The sequence below is a fragment of the Melospiza georgiana genome, chromosome 16, assembly GCF_028018845.1.
Source record: "Melospiza georgiana isolate bMelGeo1 chromosome 16, bMelGeo1.pri, whole genome shotgun sequence".
NCBI classification, from domain to species: domain Eukaryota; kingdom Metazoa; phylum Chordata; class Aves; order Passeriformes; family Passerellidae; genus Melospiza; species Melospiza georgiana.
In genome coordinates, this window is record NC_080445.1 from 540,127 (window position 1) to 557,445 (window position 17,319).

At 54.7% G+C, this 17,319-nt stretch overlaps 1 protein-coding gene across 4 annotated transcripts in view; it reads right to left on the reverse strand.

Moving 5' to 3' along the window:
• Positions 1-645: 645 nt before the first annotated feature.
• USP31 (ubiquitin specific peptidase 31) overlaps positions 646-17,319 on the reverse strand; it is a 34,454-nt gene continuing 17,780 nt past the window's right edge. The window contains exons 12-19 of one of the 4 annotated variants that reach the window (XR_009115301.1): positions 16,834-16,953; positions 16,453-16,678; positions 15,914-16,072; positions 14,666-14,818; positions 11,619-13,676; positions 5,995-6,054; positions 4,870-5,026; positions 646-1,118 (exon numbers count right to left, since the gene is read on the reverse strand). Coding sequence is in view for 1 of the 4 variants with exons in the window: in XM_058035364.1 (XP_057891347.1) it covers positions 12,136-13,676; positions 14,666-14,818; positions 15,914-16,072; positions 16,453-16,678; positions 16,834-16,953 (2,199 nt within the window). In the remaining 3 variants the exon portion in view is untranslated. Of the gene's footprint in view, positions 1,119-4,869; positions 5,027-5,994; positions 6,055-6,284; positions 13,677-14,665; positions 14,819-15,913; positions 16,073-16,452; positions 16,679-16,833; positions 16,954-17,319 lie in introns of those variants that run through there. The other 3 variants (XR_009115302.1, XR_009115300.1, XM_058035364.1) reach the window with 3 other exon arrangements.

Here is a 17,319-nt window from a genome sequence, read left to right on the forward strand (position 1 = left end):
GGGCCGGATCTCGGGCCAGACCTCGGCCGGATTTCGGGTGGATCTCGGGCCAGACCTCGGGCCGGATTTCAGGCCGATTTCAGGCCGAACCTGGGGCCACTGCCATCGCGAGCGGCGCCGGCCGAGCGCTCGGTACCGGCCCGTGTCGGGCGCTGAGCCGCGCAGCCCGGCCCCGGAGCAGCCGCAGCCGCAGCGGACCCGCCGTCCCCACCCTGCCCCGGCCCTCCGAGCTCCCCCGGCCGCGGCTCGGAGCAGAAATGAGCTGGGAACCGCTCAGGTGATGTCACATCTATCTAACAAGTTTCCAAATGAAAACTAGCATTTGGACTTACTGCATTCAGGCTCAAAATTTGATTACATTTTTCTACAGCTGTAAATCTGCTTTCCTTTCTGCAACATTATTATTAAAGCCAGTATTGAATTGGTGGTGTGATACGTAAAATTTCAATCCTGGCTTTGACATTCCAGGAAGTTAAAAACCAATTACAGTGTGTGCTTTGCCTCAGGACAGAATGAATCATTGAACACAGCCACTTCACCGAGAGAAATTAAAGGCTGAAGCAGCAACATGGGGAAGGTATTACGTTAAAAATCAAAGGTCAATTAAAGAAAAACTGAGTCTATTTTATTTTTACTATTTTGCTTACATTTTCATTCCTTTCTGATGAACAGGGAGACAAAATAAACCTGCACTTGTATTTATCTGCCAGGTAATAAATCCGGGCAGAAGCTGTTTTCAGGAGCTGAGGGGAAACATTGAGGTGATAAAAACTCCCAATAACCAGCATTAATCTCGATGTAACGAAGCCAGCACAGCAAGAGGGCAGCCCCCGCAGCAGAGAAGGGGTGCCCAGGGGACAATGTCCATTCGCGGTCACTCCGAGCCCACAGGGCCCCCTTTGGGCCCGGCTTGGCTGTGCCACACGGGGACGGGCGGCACCGACTGCAGGAGGGGTGAAAGACGATGCAGGGCAGACCCTGGAGCGCAAAGAGCTTCGTGTCCCGCAGACCCTGGAGCGCAAAGAGCTTCGTGTCCCGCAGCCAGCGCCTTCCGGGGAGCGCGGACCCACCGGGCCACGGGTGGGGCAGCACCGCAGGTCCTGGGGGCACGACCGGCCCTGCAAGGCAAATCACCCGAGACATCAGTGGAGCCCCTGCCCACCTCCCTCCCTCAGCGGCAGAGGTGATGCCACAGCCCATGAACCACCCAGCACCGGGGAGCCGCCTCCAGGTTCCTGCTGACCGGGCACGGCAGGAGCTGTGAGCCATGGCAGGAGCTGTGAGCCATGGCAGGACGGTGCCCCCGGGCAGGGGCAGGGGCTCGGCGCTGTGCCAGGGCAGCGGGAGGGCACTGGGCTGTCTCCGAGCTGCGGCAGGAGGTGCTGACCCCTCCTGCCACACAGCAGACCGCTGGTGCTTGCCTCGCTCGGCAGCAGCTTGTCAGCGCAGATGCCTTCAACATGAGCTCTAATAGATAATCCACACCTTGAAATGCGGTCTATCATCTGCTCGTTACCCTCAATAAATCATTCGCAAAATACTAAAGTGCTTCAAGACTGTCCTGGGGGCTCCGGGAGCTGCTTTGCGGCGCTCACGCTGGAGCAGAGGGAGCGGGGCAGCAGCCGCGGCGTTATTCACAGTCTGGAGCACAGAGCGGCCCCCGGCCCCATTACCACTGCCAAACAGTCTGACCCCAGCCCTGGAAACTCATCAGGGCTGTTGGGAAGTGCAGCCGCTCTCCAGGGAGCCGGTTCTGCAAGATTAAAAACGGGAGCGATCTGCGGAGCGCTCACATCTAACGGAGTGCGCGCCACAGGGACAGCGAGCTAATGTATTCCCAGACAATTTAGACTCATTTCAATAAAACCACAATTAGATGGCAGCAAATGGCGGGGAGAGCAGCTGTTACAGCACCGGGACACCCAACACGACACGCCCTGGGGCTGCGTGACACAGACAGGGCAGAGCGACCGTCTGCTGGCTGGGCGGGGAGCGAGGGATGGAGCAGGGCTGCGAGTGAGGGATGCTCGGGAGCTCCATAGGGGCTGGAGCTGGGCTGCGAGTGAGGGATGCTCGGGAGCTCCATAGGGGCTGGGAGCTGGGCTGCGAGTGAGGGATGCTCGGGAGCTCCATAGGGGCTGGAGCTGGGCTGGGAGTGAGGGATGCTCGGGAGCTCCATAGGGGCTGGAGCTGGGCTGCGAGTGAGGGATGCTCGGGAGCTCCCATAGGGGCTGGAGCTGGGCTGGGAGTGAGGGATGCTCGGGAGCTCCATAGGGGCTGGAGCTGGTTTGGGAGTGAGGGATGCTCGGGAGCTCCATAGGGGCTGGGAGCTGGTTTGGGAGTGAGGGATGCTCGGGAGCTCCGTAGGGGCTGGGAGCTGGTTTGGGAGTGAGGGATGCTCGGGAGCTCCCATAGGGCTGGAGCTGGGCTGCGAGTGAGGGATGCTCGGGAGCTCCATAGGGGCTGGAGCTGGGCTGGGAGTGAGGGATGCTCGGGAGCTCCTGCCAGGGCTGGAGCTGGTTTGGGAGTGAGGGATGCTCAGGAGCTCCATAGGGGCTGGAGCTGGGCTGGGAGTGAGGGATGCTCGGGAGCTCCTGCCAGGGCTGGAGCTGGTTTGGGAGTGAGGGATGCTCGGGAGCTCCCATAGGGCTGGGAGCTGGGCTGGGAGTGCCAGGTGCCTCCTAATCCGAGGGACCTGCTCCCCAAGGACCCCACACCCCCAAAGCTGCAGGAACACCCCAACAGGATAAAGGCCCACGGGTCAGGAATTCACAACCAGCCTCACTCCACAAAGCCACCAGCATCCATCACCAGGGGAGAGCCCCAGGGGCTGGGGGAGCTGAGCAAGGACACGTGAAGGGGTTGGGGAGGTTGCCCAGCACCAGAGCCCCTCATTGGCAGTGATCTCCTGCAGCCCCAGCCCAGCCTGCTGCCCACCAGCTCCTGTCACACACAGCAGAGACCAAGGCAGGAGGGGACACATCATGGACCCAGGTCCTGTGGGGTCAGGGGACCCGAGCCAGACCCTCAGCCACCATGGGAAGGGGCACAGGAGACCAGAAAGGAGATCCCACATCTTCAAAAGCCCCTCAGGCCGCCCCTGCCCAGGAGGCTTCTGATGGTCCCTGATGGTCCCCGAACAGCCCCTGCTCCCCTGACCTGGGGACCCACAGTAAAATGGTAAACCCACCTTGGAATCAGCCTCTGGCTGATGTCGCCATTTCTTATTAAAAGCTGGGTTTTTGCTCTACGATGGACTAGTTTTATGTTCCCATAAATTGCCAACAGTTAGCCCAGATCCCCACAGAGCCAGGATCGATACCTGGCCGAGGGGAAAAAGTGCTGAGGAAGGAAAAGCAATACTCCAATTAGAGCAAAATTTAAGAGTCCAGGGGTAGGGGTGACAGTGCCTAATGTGTTACAATTTATTGACAGCCTCCCAAACCCGGGTTTGTTGTGGCTCTCAGAGGCAGGCAGTGTCCCACCAGGCACCCACTCTGCACTCTCAGTCCTGACTGGCACAACCAGGGACCATTCCTGTGTGCTTTGGCACCTCCAGCCACGCACAGGCTGTTCCTGGCTCCTCTGGTGCATCCATCAGCAGGGCAGCTCTGCTGGTGCCCCCTGAGCTGGCAGCACACCCTGCAGCCCATGGGACAGTGACAGGGCCAAGGAAACACCTGGCACTGCCCCACGGCTGCTCCTCAGGGACACAGCCCCTGCCCAGGGTTCAGAGCCCTGTGCCCAGCTCTGCCTGGTCTGATCCCAGTGAAACACAGCATAATCCAGCCTGGGAGCGCCAGCCCCGGGCTCCCCTCCCAACCCACCCCAAGCATTGCTGGGCCCTGCCCTGCCCCAGGTGCTGCCCACAGACCCTCAGAGTGGGAGGCAGCAGAACTGAGCACTCCAGGATCAAAGTTCTCAGATGTTCTACATGAACCTTGCACCCCCCTCCCAGGGAGGCTGGAGGATGGCACTGGGCTCACTGTTAAATCCTGTGGCCAGAAAATCCAGCTGGATTGCAGAAATGTTGGCAAATACAATAAACACAAGTACATTAACTCTAATTCTGCAAAGCCTTCGGCTATATTAATCTCTCTTTAATGTAATCACCTATAAATAAATGATGACCCCATGATTTAATATGACATCTGCCATCCCCATTTCCACACAAGCTGTGAAGCAGTGTCTCTGGTACACAGTAGGGGTGGGACTCGTGTGCCTGACTGGCCAGGGCAGCTCCCAGGCTCAGCTCCAGCTCACCACTCCCAGCAGGATGGATGGATGGATGGATGGATGGATGGATGGATGGATGGATGGATGGATGGATGGAAACACAGACCAAGGCTCCCTGGCAGGGACCATGCATCCCCCAGGGCCCCAGGACCCTGTGGGCAAGGGCTCATGCAGCACAGCTGTTGATGGACACACCAACATCACCATTTGTGTAACCACTGCCAGGCACGGGGACAGGACACCCCATCTGGGGATTTGGGCAACAGGGGGAGTCACTGACAACTTCCCCTTTGGTGAGCACTGAGGGCATGGGGGTGACAATGCTGCTCACCTGTGCAACAGTCCCCTCCTGCAAAAATATGCACGGAGGAGGAGAGAAAAGGAACCCTAGAGAACCAAAAATCGTGTTGAAAGGTGAGTTTGTGATGCCCAAGCCAGCCCCTGATGCACTGATCCGAGGGCACAGCACAGAGGGCTGCAGGCTCAGGGTGGGGCACATCCTTCCATCCTTGGGCCCAGAGGAGACCCTGGGCTGCCCAATCTGTGCCCCCTCTGCCCCGAGACTGGGCAGCCCGGCAGGGGCTGTGCCTGCACAGCTCTCCCAGCCCGGCTGGGTCACTGCAAACAACCCACCAGGGACAGAGGTTTTCCATTCAGCACCAGGAGAGGCAGCCCGTCCTGCTCCTGCCTTGCTCCATCCTCCTCCTCCTCCTCGCTGGGCTGGGGGGTGGCAGCAGGAGCAGCCCATCCTCACCCTCCTCCATGTCTGGAGCCACCGCTGCTCACCCTGCTAAAGGAAAAATGATCTTTAATTAGCACAGAGCTGGAGGAGCTTCAAGCCTCCCGTGTCTGCTGCTGGCAGAACCCCTGAAGCCACCCCAGCCCCCAATACCTCTGGCCATGCTGTAGCAGGGCTGGCCTGAGGGTCTCCTGGAGGGGCGGGGATGTGCCTGGGGGTCTCCTGGCCCCAAATGCCACAGGAGCTGGGGCCACGTGTCCCTCCTGTGGGGAGCCTGGCCTCAGTGCTGTGCGTGGCAGGGGGCAAGGGCAGGGCTGGGGGTGGCAGGGAACTGCTCTGGCACTGAGCAGCCCCTTCATGCGGGGGGCTGAGACACGAGGGATGGATGGATGGATGGATGGATGGATGGATGGATGGATGGATGGATGGATGGATGGATGGATGGATGGAACCATGGATGGATGGAACCATGGATGGATGGATGGATGCATGGATGGATGGATGGATGCATGGATGCATGGATGGATGGATGGAACCATGGATGGATGCATGGATGCATGGATGGATGGATGGATGGATGGATGATGGATGGATGGATGGAGGGATGGAGGGATGGATGCATGGATGGATGGATGGATGGAGGGATGGAGGGATGGATGCATGGATGGATGGATGGATGGATGGATGGATGGATGGATGGATGGAGGGATGGAGGGATGGAGGGATGGAGGGATGGAGGGATGGAGGGATGGATGGATGGATGGAACCACGGATGGAGGGATGGATGGATGGAGGGATGGATGGATGGAGGGATGGATGGATGCATGGATGGATGGATGGATGGAACCATGGATGGATGGATGCATGGATGGATGGATGATGGATGGATGGATGATGGATGGATGGAGGGATGGAGGGGCAGGGAGCACTCCCAGCTCTGCCTGGGCAGCTGTGAGCCCTCCTGCAGCACAGAGGAACCCGAGCACCTCCCCCTGCCCTGGGCTCAGGGCCCCACTCACCAGCAGTGGCTCTGGTGCAGGTCCCACACCCCTCCGAGCAGGGCAGCGCTGGGTGAGGGTCTGTGGAGAGAGAAGCATCAGGACAGCACAGGGGCAGCAGGAGCCCTCCCCTGCCCTGCCCTCCCCAGCACACAGGCTGAGCCCAAGCCAGGCTCTGCCTCTGTGTCCCCAAAGCAGCCCTGGGGAAGCTCCTGTGCCCCCACCCTGCGCCCAGAGCAGGCAGGGCAGGAACACAGCAAGGCTGAAGCTGCAGCCTGGAAAAACGCTCACTCAGGCAGGATGCCTAGTAATAAATTTATTGTATTTTATTACATATTCCCCTTTTTGCACTTAATTCCAATTCCTCATATTCAAACTCTTCTTTCTGAAAGAAAATGATTTTTAACATAAAAATATAAATTCTGCATATTAAAAGTGCATACACCTCGAATAATAAAACATACAAATAAATAATAAAAGGCATTGACACAGTCTCATGCAGTTGTCCTCAAATAATTTAAAATTTATGGTACAATGTTCAACCCCAAGTAGACAGCCTGCTTTCCAATTACTGTACAGGTCAAAAACATTAAAATACAGAGGAGAATATCAAAGGTGTGGGAAAGCCCCACGTCCCTGTACCAGGTACAGTGATGTGACATGCAGTTTGAGAACTGTAGATATTCCAGTGTAAAATCTGACATTGTGTCCAGAAGAGAAATTGCATTTGCAACAGGACTTAAAATTCAATTTTAACCAATGGTGAGGCACAGGTGGTGAGCAAATCTGTACAAATTCATACTTGGAAGGCCACAGGACAATGAAGGAGCCACCGGTGGCCTGGATTCCCTTGTGTTACCCTACCCAAGGCAGTGTAGCACCTCCAAAGGGGTTATTGCACTCACAAATGGCACACGAGCCTGAGGCCAGCCCGTGCGCGCTGCAGGGCTGAGAGAGCCGGGACTGGTGGTTACACTTAGTTTTAATCTGTGTCTTTTAAAAAACACTATTTGCAGATAAATTGAGTGCTATCACCTTCCAAAAAACAGAGTCCCTAAGCCTTCAGGTCTAACACAGACATTGTACAAGTCTTCAGGTGCTTTTCTTCTACAAAATAAAGCTCTTAACAGTAACTGCTTTACGATGCTTTTGTTGAGAAAACCACGTAGGACTTTCATCTCACCACAGATTAAAACTAAATTTCAGTTCCCTCCACAGGTATCATTAGATACTGCCAAATTCTTTTGGATTAGTAGGCAAATGACAAAGATTTAAAAAAACCTAAACCAAACCAAAATAAAACAAAAAAAAAAAAACAACAAAACAAAAACAAAAACCACCACCACCCAACAGTGAAATTATTTGGAATGTTGTTTCCACACCCTCTCCATGCCAGCTGACCAAGGGGAGGGCACCAAAGGAGGAGTCCTGGGACCTGCAGGAAGCCCAGGGCAGCTGCCCTGGCCGTGCAGCACACAGGGCTGCCCACAGGACATGGCTCCAACCCCAGCACCCCAGCACCAGGGCACTCTGAGCACGGCCGGGCAGCCCAGGGCTCCCCCAGAGAGGCAGGCAAAGCCCCAAGAGCAGCCTGGGCAGCAGGGAACAGCAGGGAACAGCTGCCCTGACAAGGACACTCACAGCAGCTCTGTGTGCCCTGCTCACAGCCCCTCATGCTGCATGCAATGCCAGGCTGCACACAGAACCCCGAGCAGGTTGCCCTGCCAACAAAAGGAAAAACAACACAAAAGAGAAATCAGTTTGTTCTCATTTCCCTGCTCCAATCCCTCTAACCTTACGTTACGCTGCAGCCTTGTCAGTAACGCAGAATCCTGCAAAGGAAAGAGCCAGAGATGTGCAAAGGAAGCAGAACCCAGGGACATGCTCCTGTGTGCCAGCAGCAGGGCCAGCACAGGCTCCAAGCCTGCCCCAGAGCCACGGCTGGGCGAGAGGCTTGCATAGTTAGGAGGGACATGCGGGGGGACAGCAGGGCCATGCAGGCTGCCTCACACCGAGGACAATGCTGGGCATGCTCCAGTTGCAGCTTCAGAAAGCAAAACCCCTGCAGCGACAGCGGTGAGGGCACTTGCAGTGGGAGAAGTGCAATTAAGCTGCTAGCTTTCTATCCTAAGCATCTTGTTTTTATTAATCCGTATTTGATAAGTGTGAAAGGGTTAACAATTTACACACCCAAAGTGAGACACAAGTTACAGAGAACTGCAGGCACCAAATTGTCTATCAAATGTGATTAATACAAATAAAAGGTGCCTCTTCAATACACGTCGTTGAAAATGTGCTTATAACTTGAATACTACTAAACACTGTCCAAAAGACACAGCCCAAAAAGGGTAAAAAAAAGTCTCTAGGTGACTCCTGTAGGAATTGAGCACTGGAATGAAGGCGCTGCTCTCCTGTGCCCAGGGGCCAATTCCAGGAGCAGGAGCAAGTGGCAGACTGGGGATGTGGGGTGAAATGCAGGTCCCACGCTGGCACAGGCAAACCAACCCAAAGCCAGCTGGAAACACTCTGCCTGAACGCTGCTTTGCCTTGGAGCTCACCTGTCTGGGAGCAGGGCCATGCCTGGGCCTCCCTTCCCAGGCATTGCCCATCACTGTGAGCTGTTCCTGGCTCCCAGGACCTTGGCAGGAAGGCCCCAGACCCCGCCAGCCCAGCCAGGCTGGGCAGGACAGAGCTGGCAGAGCTGCTCCCATCACACTCAGATGCCAGTGAGACTTCCAGGCCCTACATGCCACCACCCAGGGCAGGCAGAGGTCCCTGGGCAGCAGCAGCCTCTGGGAGATGGCAGAGCCCACCTCCCCCACAGCCACGAGTGCTTCTGATGGCCAACAGGAACTTTAAGATGTGACCATGTACATGCAGCTGCTCCAGAACAGCTCAAGCCACTGCTGCTTGAAGGATCCACCGGCAAAGCCACGGTGGTGCTGGCATCTAGGACTTGGCAGATCCCTCTCTCGAGTGTTCCCTGGTACCATGCCACATCCTGGCAGCTGGACAACACAACACCATGGACAGGAGCTCCTACACATGAAAGGGACAAGAGAGAAGTCTGCTTTAAAGCAAGGAGAGAAGACTGATGATTTTCCCCTTTAAGTAGGGCCTGTAATAACCTACATGCCATTTCTGAAACATTTATCCTACTTCACTGATGGAGTCAGGACTGTAACAGCAACAAGGCTTCGATTAACACTCCCAGAGAACAGTGTTTCCCTCACCCTTCAAGCCTGTCCTGTGCAAGGAAGCTCACTGACTACTGAAGATGTGTGACACAGACAGGCAGAGCTGTGCAGGGACAGCAGGGGCTGCTCCCAAGGCCCCTGGTACAGACACAGACACGAGCAGGATGCACTCCCCACAGGCTCACACTCCCCCATTGTGCACAGTGCATGTCTCATGTCCCACAGGAGCCCTGGTGCACCCTGCTAAGCCAAACCCCTTTGCCTGGTGCACCCCAAGCCAAACTCCCTGAGCAGGAAACCCACCCGAGAGGAGCAGCTCCACCCGCTCAGGGACAAGGGCACTGCAGGGCAGCCCTCCTGCCTATCACACTGCACAGCAAGGAGCCTGTGCACAGAGCTGCCCTTCCAGAGGGACAGAAATCCAGGCTGGCTGCATTGAGAGAGCAGATAGGGCTGGAGCTGGCAGCAATTAGCATCAGGAATTATGGAGAATGTGCAGAAAGAGAGTGAGATCGGCTTCTCATGGGATCGCAGAGGTTCAATTACTTTTATCAGCTGCTGGAATACCAGGACCTCCATCTCCCTTCTACCCAAATGAGAGCTCCAAGGACCATTATCTTGCTACAGATAGAAACACTGAACTGGTGTTCAGCTCAAACATGGGTTTGGACATGGCTCCAAATTCCCTTCAGTCAGGCATGCAGCACAGGAGCAAACCACCTCAAAACCCACACACCAGCTTCCAGTTTAAACTCCTCCAGTGAATGATGACATGAAAAAAATGTCATTTGATAAAAATAACCTTTCACAAATGTCCATGGCAAAATGCACAGAAAGTAGTTCTGTCTATTAAAAGATCCCAAACGGAGCCAGCGTAAGCCACCGGAATTACATTCTTGCTAGAAGAGTTGTTACAAGAGAAGAGCCAAGACAGTGTAAGACCTTAATACAGATAAAACCTTAAACAAATACTTCAACATCAACATTTCAGGGAGTAATTTAAGTACTGCAATGTGAAGCAAGTCTTATCTGCTCTGCTGGATGTAACAGAAAATAATCCATGAATAATCCAAGTCATACATTTCAGAAGCAAGCAATGCAATCTTTGCTTCTCGTTGCTGCAATAAATGAGACTGAAACAATGCCTGGGCGAAGGAATGCATGGGGGGACAGTCATGTCTGGGTTGGAACAGGCAGGGCATTCCACCTCAGGCTGTGGGCACTGCTGGAGCACGTGGAGGGGATGCAGCAGGACATCACCAGGACCCTGCAAGGGCTCCATGGCAGGTGGGCTCATCCCACACTGACCCCAGCTCGAGGGCACTCCCAGCCCAGCCCCACACACACCAGGAGCCTGCTGCCCCCAAGCCCTCCTCCCCAAGCCTGCTGCAGGTGTGTGCTGAGCAGAAAAGTGATCCCAGAGCAGCAAGGTGTCCTGGGGGCAAGGCTGCCTGCAGGGCAAGCAGGACCTCAGCAAGGGAGGGGGCAGAGGCCAGTTTGTTATGCTGATGGGACAGAGCACACACGTCCCTGGCCCAAGCTCTGCCATTGGGCTGGACAGGCACAGACCTCACTCAGCAGAGAGCCTGCCCAGCACATTGCCCAGCTTGTCACAACCTACACAACAGGCTGTGGATAAAGGATATGCAGCATGTCAATAAAAACTCATGGATTTAAAAAAAAAAGGATTACACCACATATATGTAAAAGGACTTAAGAAATCCACCTTAAGAGGAACCTTACAGACCTTGAGGAATCTCCCCTGTAAGAAGGGCATGTAAACAAAGACATCAGTAGATGTAGTGTTTTGACCCTGGTGGAGGCTGTCATCCAAACAAGAAGGGGAACCTTCCACTGAGGGACATGTGGCAGCCAGTCCCACGGGCAGGGGACAGGCAGGCCAGAGGGAAGAATGTACAGCACTCTGGGGAACAGGAAAACTGCCCCTACAACCCACACCAAGGGGCCTGTCAAAGCATGCTCAGAGAGGGCACGATGACACTTGGTCTAAACATCACCCCTAGAGATAATGGAGGCTTAATTACACCTCTAGGATAAGGGTCTGAGCACATCAGGAAATGCTTCCCAGGAGTTTGAACAGAGCCATCCTGACAGCATCATGGCCATCCAGGTGTGTGGATGTAACTCTCCCATGGCACTGCTTCCACAGGACGAGCTGGCCAGCAGCTGCTGCCCAGGGATTTCTTCTGTTGTTTAGTAGAGCATTTCAGAAGAAAGTAGTGAAACAGGACAGGCTAGAGGTTGCCTTGGGTATGGACAAAGCAAAACTCTTCACAGACACAGCAACAAAAACTGCAGGTTACATTTCAAACTTCCTGCTGCTGGAATGCAAAAAGGAAATCTATTACACAGACGTGCACAGAGACACACAGGTACCTTTCTGTCCGTCACTAATGCTAGTCCCTCCTATACTGGCTGAGTATATACCTGAGAAACAACATTAGTGTTGAAATATTGCCCTTTAGAAAGCTTGGAAATGGAGGGGAGCAGGGACAGAGAGTTGAGAGCAGAAAGAAGCGACAGTCTCTCCAGTTTCCTTCGCATCCTCCACAGCTCAGAACAAGGCCATACACCAGTGTGGACACAGCCCACTCAGAACAAGACCAAAGGAATATCAGTTCACAGCTCTACAAAGCACACCAGTGTCAGTACAACTGCGGGCAGGTCCCAACCCTCAAATCTGAAGAAAGTTGTTGCACTTTCGACAGAGACTCCTGTACAAGTGCTATGGGACAGCTGCGTTCATGTTCAACGACTCCAGCTAGGCTACTTGCACCAGTGCTGGCTGCCTGTGGCTATTTGGTTTGATGGCAGAATCAAAGGCGCTTTAACAACTTGCAGTTAACTTCTCCTCAAAAACATACATTAGGCACATGAACAAAAAACAAGAGCTCAGAATAAATTAGCTTCTCAGCAGAAGAAAAGACACCTGGATTGCAGCATTTCACTGAGGTTCCAGAGAAGGCCGTACAGACACCTGCATGCTGGAAGGTAACTTTTTCAGCGGCTTGTCAGCAGACTGCTTGCCACTGGAAGGAGGAGACTGGACTCCGGGATCTAGCTGGGAAGACTTGGACTTGCGACTGGATAGCAGAGAATGTTTGTTAGATGTGGCATCTTTTGAGACAAGTTTTTCTTTTGTGGTCATGTTGGCATTGGTTTGAGAGGCTGGTGGGACACCACCTTTATCCGGTTTGTCCTCCAGCACGTTTTTACTGCCTGACTTGGAACTGACACTCCCTGTCTTTTTTGAAAGCATTGTTGTCTTCCCCAGGTCTGCCGACCTCCGTGTCTCCTTCTGCCTTAAGGCTGATTTAAAGAAAGACAAACCCTTCTCTTCCGACTTGCTGTCCCTCTTGAGGCCGGAGCGCGCGGCAGCGCTCGGGGAGCGCAGGCTGGCCATGGAGGAGCTGCGCACGTGCCTGCTGTCCACCGCCCTGCTGTCACTCCTGGAGTGGCTGATGCGCGGGGAGCTCGTCCTGGAGCCGCTGGTAACGCTCGTTTTATCCGAGCCCAGGCTGACCTTGGAGCCCTCCCTGCTGAGGCTGCGCTCCGAAGTCCGGCTCTTCCCAGAGGAAGAGCCCTTAGTCAATGAGCCTGATGGGGTTTTCTTGGCAGCTGTGGAGGATGGAGAAGAACCTGACTTCTGCTTCTGTGGAGCTGAAGGGACAGACGCCTCCAGGGGCTTTGTGCTGTGGTCCTTCCTGGCCTGCGTGGGAGCAGGAGACCCGTGTCGCCCGCTGACCCTCGAGGAGTCTGCCTTACTTCGAGACCGGGAAGCTTTCTGAGAGCTCTTCAGTGGAGGAGAAGAGTGAGAGACTTTGCTCTCTTGGGTAGCTAAGACTGTCCTTCCCTTCCTCAAACTTTTGTCTGGCTCAGAAGCTCCTTTGGAGCTGTGACCCTTCTTAGGGGTGTCATGTGCCTTCTCCACAGCCAGCCCAGTCCCAGCTGGGGCTTTCACCTCCTTCACTGGGGAGCTGTCCACAGAATCGCTCTGGTCAACAAAGGCGATTTGATTGTTGTTATCAAAAGGGTCCAGAGCAGGGTGATTCCTGTCTGGCTGCACAGAGCTTTTCCCATAGCCATCTGAAAGGTCTGAGCTCGATGTCCTTACAACGGACTCTTCCCTGAACGCCCCTTCCATGACAGCCAAAGGGGCTCTGCGAGCTGTCCTGTGCTCTCGCCGACTGCTGTCACAGGGCTCCAAGTAGCTGCTAGAGAGATTCCTCAGGCTGCCAAAGCACGAGGTGGAAACTTTATCGTCAGCAGCTTCCCCAATCTTCTCCAGAGTGGAAGCAGAGGTATGTACTGGGGAATCTCCAGAGAAGCGCGATGGGGAGTTGGAGCGGAACTGCAGCTTTGCAGAGAGTGACCACGAGGGCCTGACACCATTCTCACTCACTGCCAGCGGGCTGGTGACAGAGGATCTGGATGACAAGCTCTGACGCTGGACACTCCTCACAAATGGTCGAGTTGAAAATCCTCCTGCAGAGAGAGCACATGACAGTCTCAGTGGGAAAGCCAAGGTGCAGCTGGTTTACCCCACCCATCCACGTTTCCCCACGAGAGCCAAGCAGCCCACCCACACCTCACCATGTTTATCTCCACGCAGGCTGCAGGCACAGCTTCTTGCAAAAAAGTTGAATGAGGAATCCAACAACTGTTACATGCTAGGGGTCACCCAGGAGCAGCTTTCTGAAGCCTCTAACTGATAACCCAGATTCTTTTCTCATCCCTGAGCAACAGATCAAACACAAGGTTTGCACCTCCAAAGTCCTTGAAACTGGCAAGATCACCAGCTAGGATTATGATCCTGTATTAAAGAATATTTCTCAGAGCATTCTGTGAAAGGCAAAGTAGGATTCCTACCTCTAGATCAAGTGATGTAATTGTATTTAGAAAAACAAAATATAAGTATTTTAGAAGTGTGACTTCCATGGTTGGGCCTGACAGCTGTCACAGCACTGCTGCAGGGGCATCTCCACAGCAGCTTCCAAATGCTCTGACTGACCCATGAAGCTCTGCATTTTCAGAAGTTACAAGACAATGTGTGGAGGAACCAGGCAAAGCCAGGAACTGAACAGTAACTTGCACACATGGGTGAGTTTTCATCTCCCTCCTTGGGACCATCCATAAGCACAGCAGCAGGTAATTAGTGCTTATGTTAAATCTGCCAGGACTCTGTCAGCCACCCTGCAAAGGTGATGCAGTGAGACCCAGAGAGAACACTAGCACGAGAAGTTCCTGACTGAAAGGTTTTATTGATGGCATTTGCTTTCTTTGAAAGGCTCCTTAAGGTTCCTGCCCGCTGTCCTCCAACTTTTCCTACGAGACAGAAGCCCACCCGTGCTCCCACCGAGCCAGCTCCTGCCTGTCTCAGCTGGACTAACCATCCCTCTCAACCACAGATGTTGCAGCTGTTTCCGCAAGGATCGTGCCCCAGGAGGACAAGCAGCCCCACGAGAGGTACACACCATCATCTTCGCTGCGCTCCCCGGTGAGCTCCACGGACTCGGAGAGCGAGGCGAGCGACGTGCGGCGCGAGGAGGCGGCCGAGGCCACGCTGGGCTGCTTGCTGCCCGGGAGCCGGCTGACCCAGTGCTCACACAGCGACGAGCTGGTGGAGCCTGCGGGACACACACACACACAGACACACTTCAGCAGAGCGGGGCAGCCCTGGCTCGGGCACTGCTGCACTGCCCTGGGTCACACCTGAGCCTGGAGCTGGCCCTCACAGCCTGTGGGACACACACACACTTCAGCAGAGCGGGGCAGCCCTGGCTCGGGCACTGCTGCACTGCCCTGGGTCACACCTGAGCCTGGAGCTGGCCCTCACTGCCTGTGGGACACACACACACAGACACACTTCAGCAGAGCCGGGCAGCCCTGGGTCAGGCACTGCTGCATTGCCCTGGGTCACATCTCGCACCTGCAGGACACACACACATCAGCAGAGCGGGGCAGCCCTGGGTCAGGCACTGCTGCACTGCCCTGGGTCACACCTGAGCCTGGAGCTGGCCCTCACAGCCTGTGGGACACACACACACATCAGCAGAGCGGGGCAGCCCTGGGTCGGGCACTGCTGCACTGCCCTGGGTCACACCTCGCACCTGCAGGACACACACACTTCAGCAGAGCCGGGCAGCCCTGGCTCGGGCACTGCTGCACTGCCCTGGATCACACCTGAGCCTGGAGCTGGCCCTCATGGCCCCAGCACCCAGACACTGCCACGGGAACAGGGCTGTACTCTTGTGGAGCATTTATGGTCAGATCTGCACTTGTCCCAGCGTGCTGTGAATACCAGCACACAGGCACTGGCACTTCAGCTGCCACCCCAAGGCCACAAAAATCCCTTTTTTCCAGGGGCCACAGCTCACCCTGGATTCCACCAACACATGCACTATGGGCACCTCCTTAGGACTGAGAGTGCTGCCACAGGGAAGGAGCAAGTCACAATTTGATGTCCTGCACAAGGGCAGCTCTGAGCAGTCACCCATGGGGCACAGGGGCTCCCCCATCTCCCTGCCAAAACTGCCCTAGCAGAAGAGCTGGAAAGTTGCCATGGCCTCTGACACCCAGCCACAGACTCAGACAAGCCTCGCTGAGTTCTGGGACACAAGAATGGGGGTTTAAGCAGAGCTGGGTGGAAAATTCCCCAGAAGGACAAAGTACCCAAGGAAGACAAGTCAGAGGCAGCCCTGGACAGGGCCAGCAGGGCTTACCTGCCACCGAGCTGTTGGCAGACCACGAGGGGATCGCTGTGCGCCGCTGGTAGAACAAGATGTAAGCGGTCTGCTTGCAGACTTCACTTTCAGAAAGCTGCTGAACTTCACTGTCATCGAAGCAGTACCACTGGCCATCCACAGAATTCTTGCAATAAGCTAAGGAACAATACATTACTGTAAGACTCTCTCACTCCTACTGCTCTCAGGTTTGCTGCATGACATTTAACATAAGGTTATCTGCTATGATGGACTCAGACAATGCAAGAGACAGATGGATTCTGGCATCATCTTCCAGTCTGACTGGCAAGATGGAAGCCTGAGGCTGCCAGAACATTATAAACAGCTTACATTTCAGGACTTTCTTTGTTCACTAATACCACTCAGAACAGAACATCATTTGGGGAGGCTCCATTCCCGTCACCCTCTGTAACTTGTGACACTGCTTCCATCAGTGACTCCCTTTCTGACTCCATACAGAAATATAACCAGCATCTTTGTGAAAGGCTCCCCCACAGACAGCACAGCAGGACACTTGCCTGTATAATGTCCCCCTTGCATGGTGCCATGGTGGTTGCAGACAGCATACAGGTCATAGATGTAGTCCTCAGGATCCCTGCCGAGGCCATAGGGTTTCCTCCAAGGTGACCAGTGTGATGGCAGGCTCCAGCTGCTCTGGCTGCGTTTCACAACATGAGGAGTCATGTCCAAGCCACTCAAGGGAAACTTAACCATGTTCTGAAGTTTCATCCTTCGGTCTCCTTCCTGTGTACAGAGAAGAGCATGAGCTGCAGAGGCCGAGGCCACCATGCCTGGGAAAGCCCAGGTGAGGAACACATAGGGCGGAATGGCTGCTCCTAAAGAGGGGAGTTCACTCACATCACTCAGCAGTCCCTCAGCAACACCACAGGCATCCTTACCTGCCTAAACCTTTTGAGATGTATGATGAGAACATCAGGTAAGGTCCAGAGGCTCAGTGTGATGCTACCCTGCTGCAGCTGCTTACAGTGTGGGCATCGCCATGCATCATCTGGGGCAAGCTACAAGGAACAGGCAGGAGTGGGTGTTGGTTTGCAAATCCAAGGCAGCTTGCACCACACCCCTGCTCCCCTGCTGCCCCTAGCCCCATGCAGACATTGACCCCTCTGCCTCATCTCCCTCCAGCACTTATCGAGCTCACTGGAAATGCAGGGTTCCCAGTGATGCTTTTCAAAGTGACAGGCAGAGATATGTGTGTCTCATTCAGGAGGTACTTTCTGCTGCAAGGCAGAATTCAGCCAGTGCTGCTGTGCAGAGGACTTTTTGCACCTTATAAACACCAGTGCCTTGGAAGTGGAGAAGGAAAAGGAAAAACCAAGGAAAAAAGCAGGCAGGCTTGGCAGCCTGAAAAGTATTGTCTCAAGAAA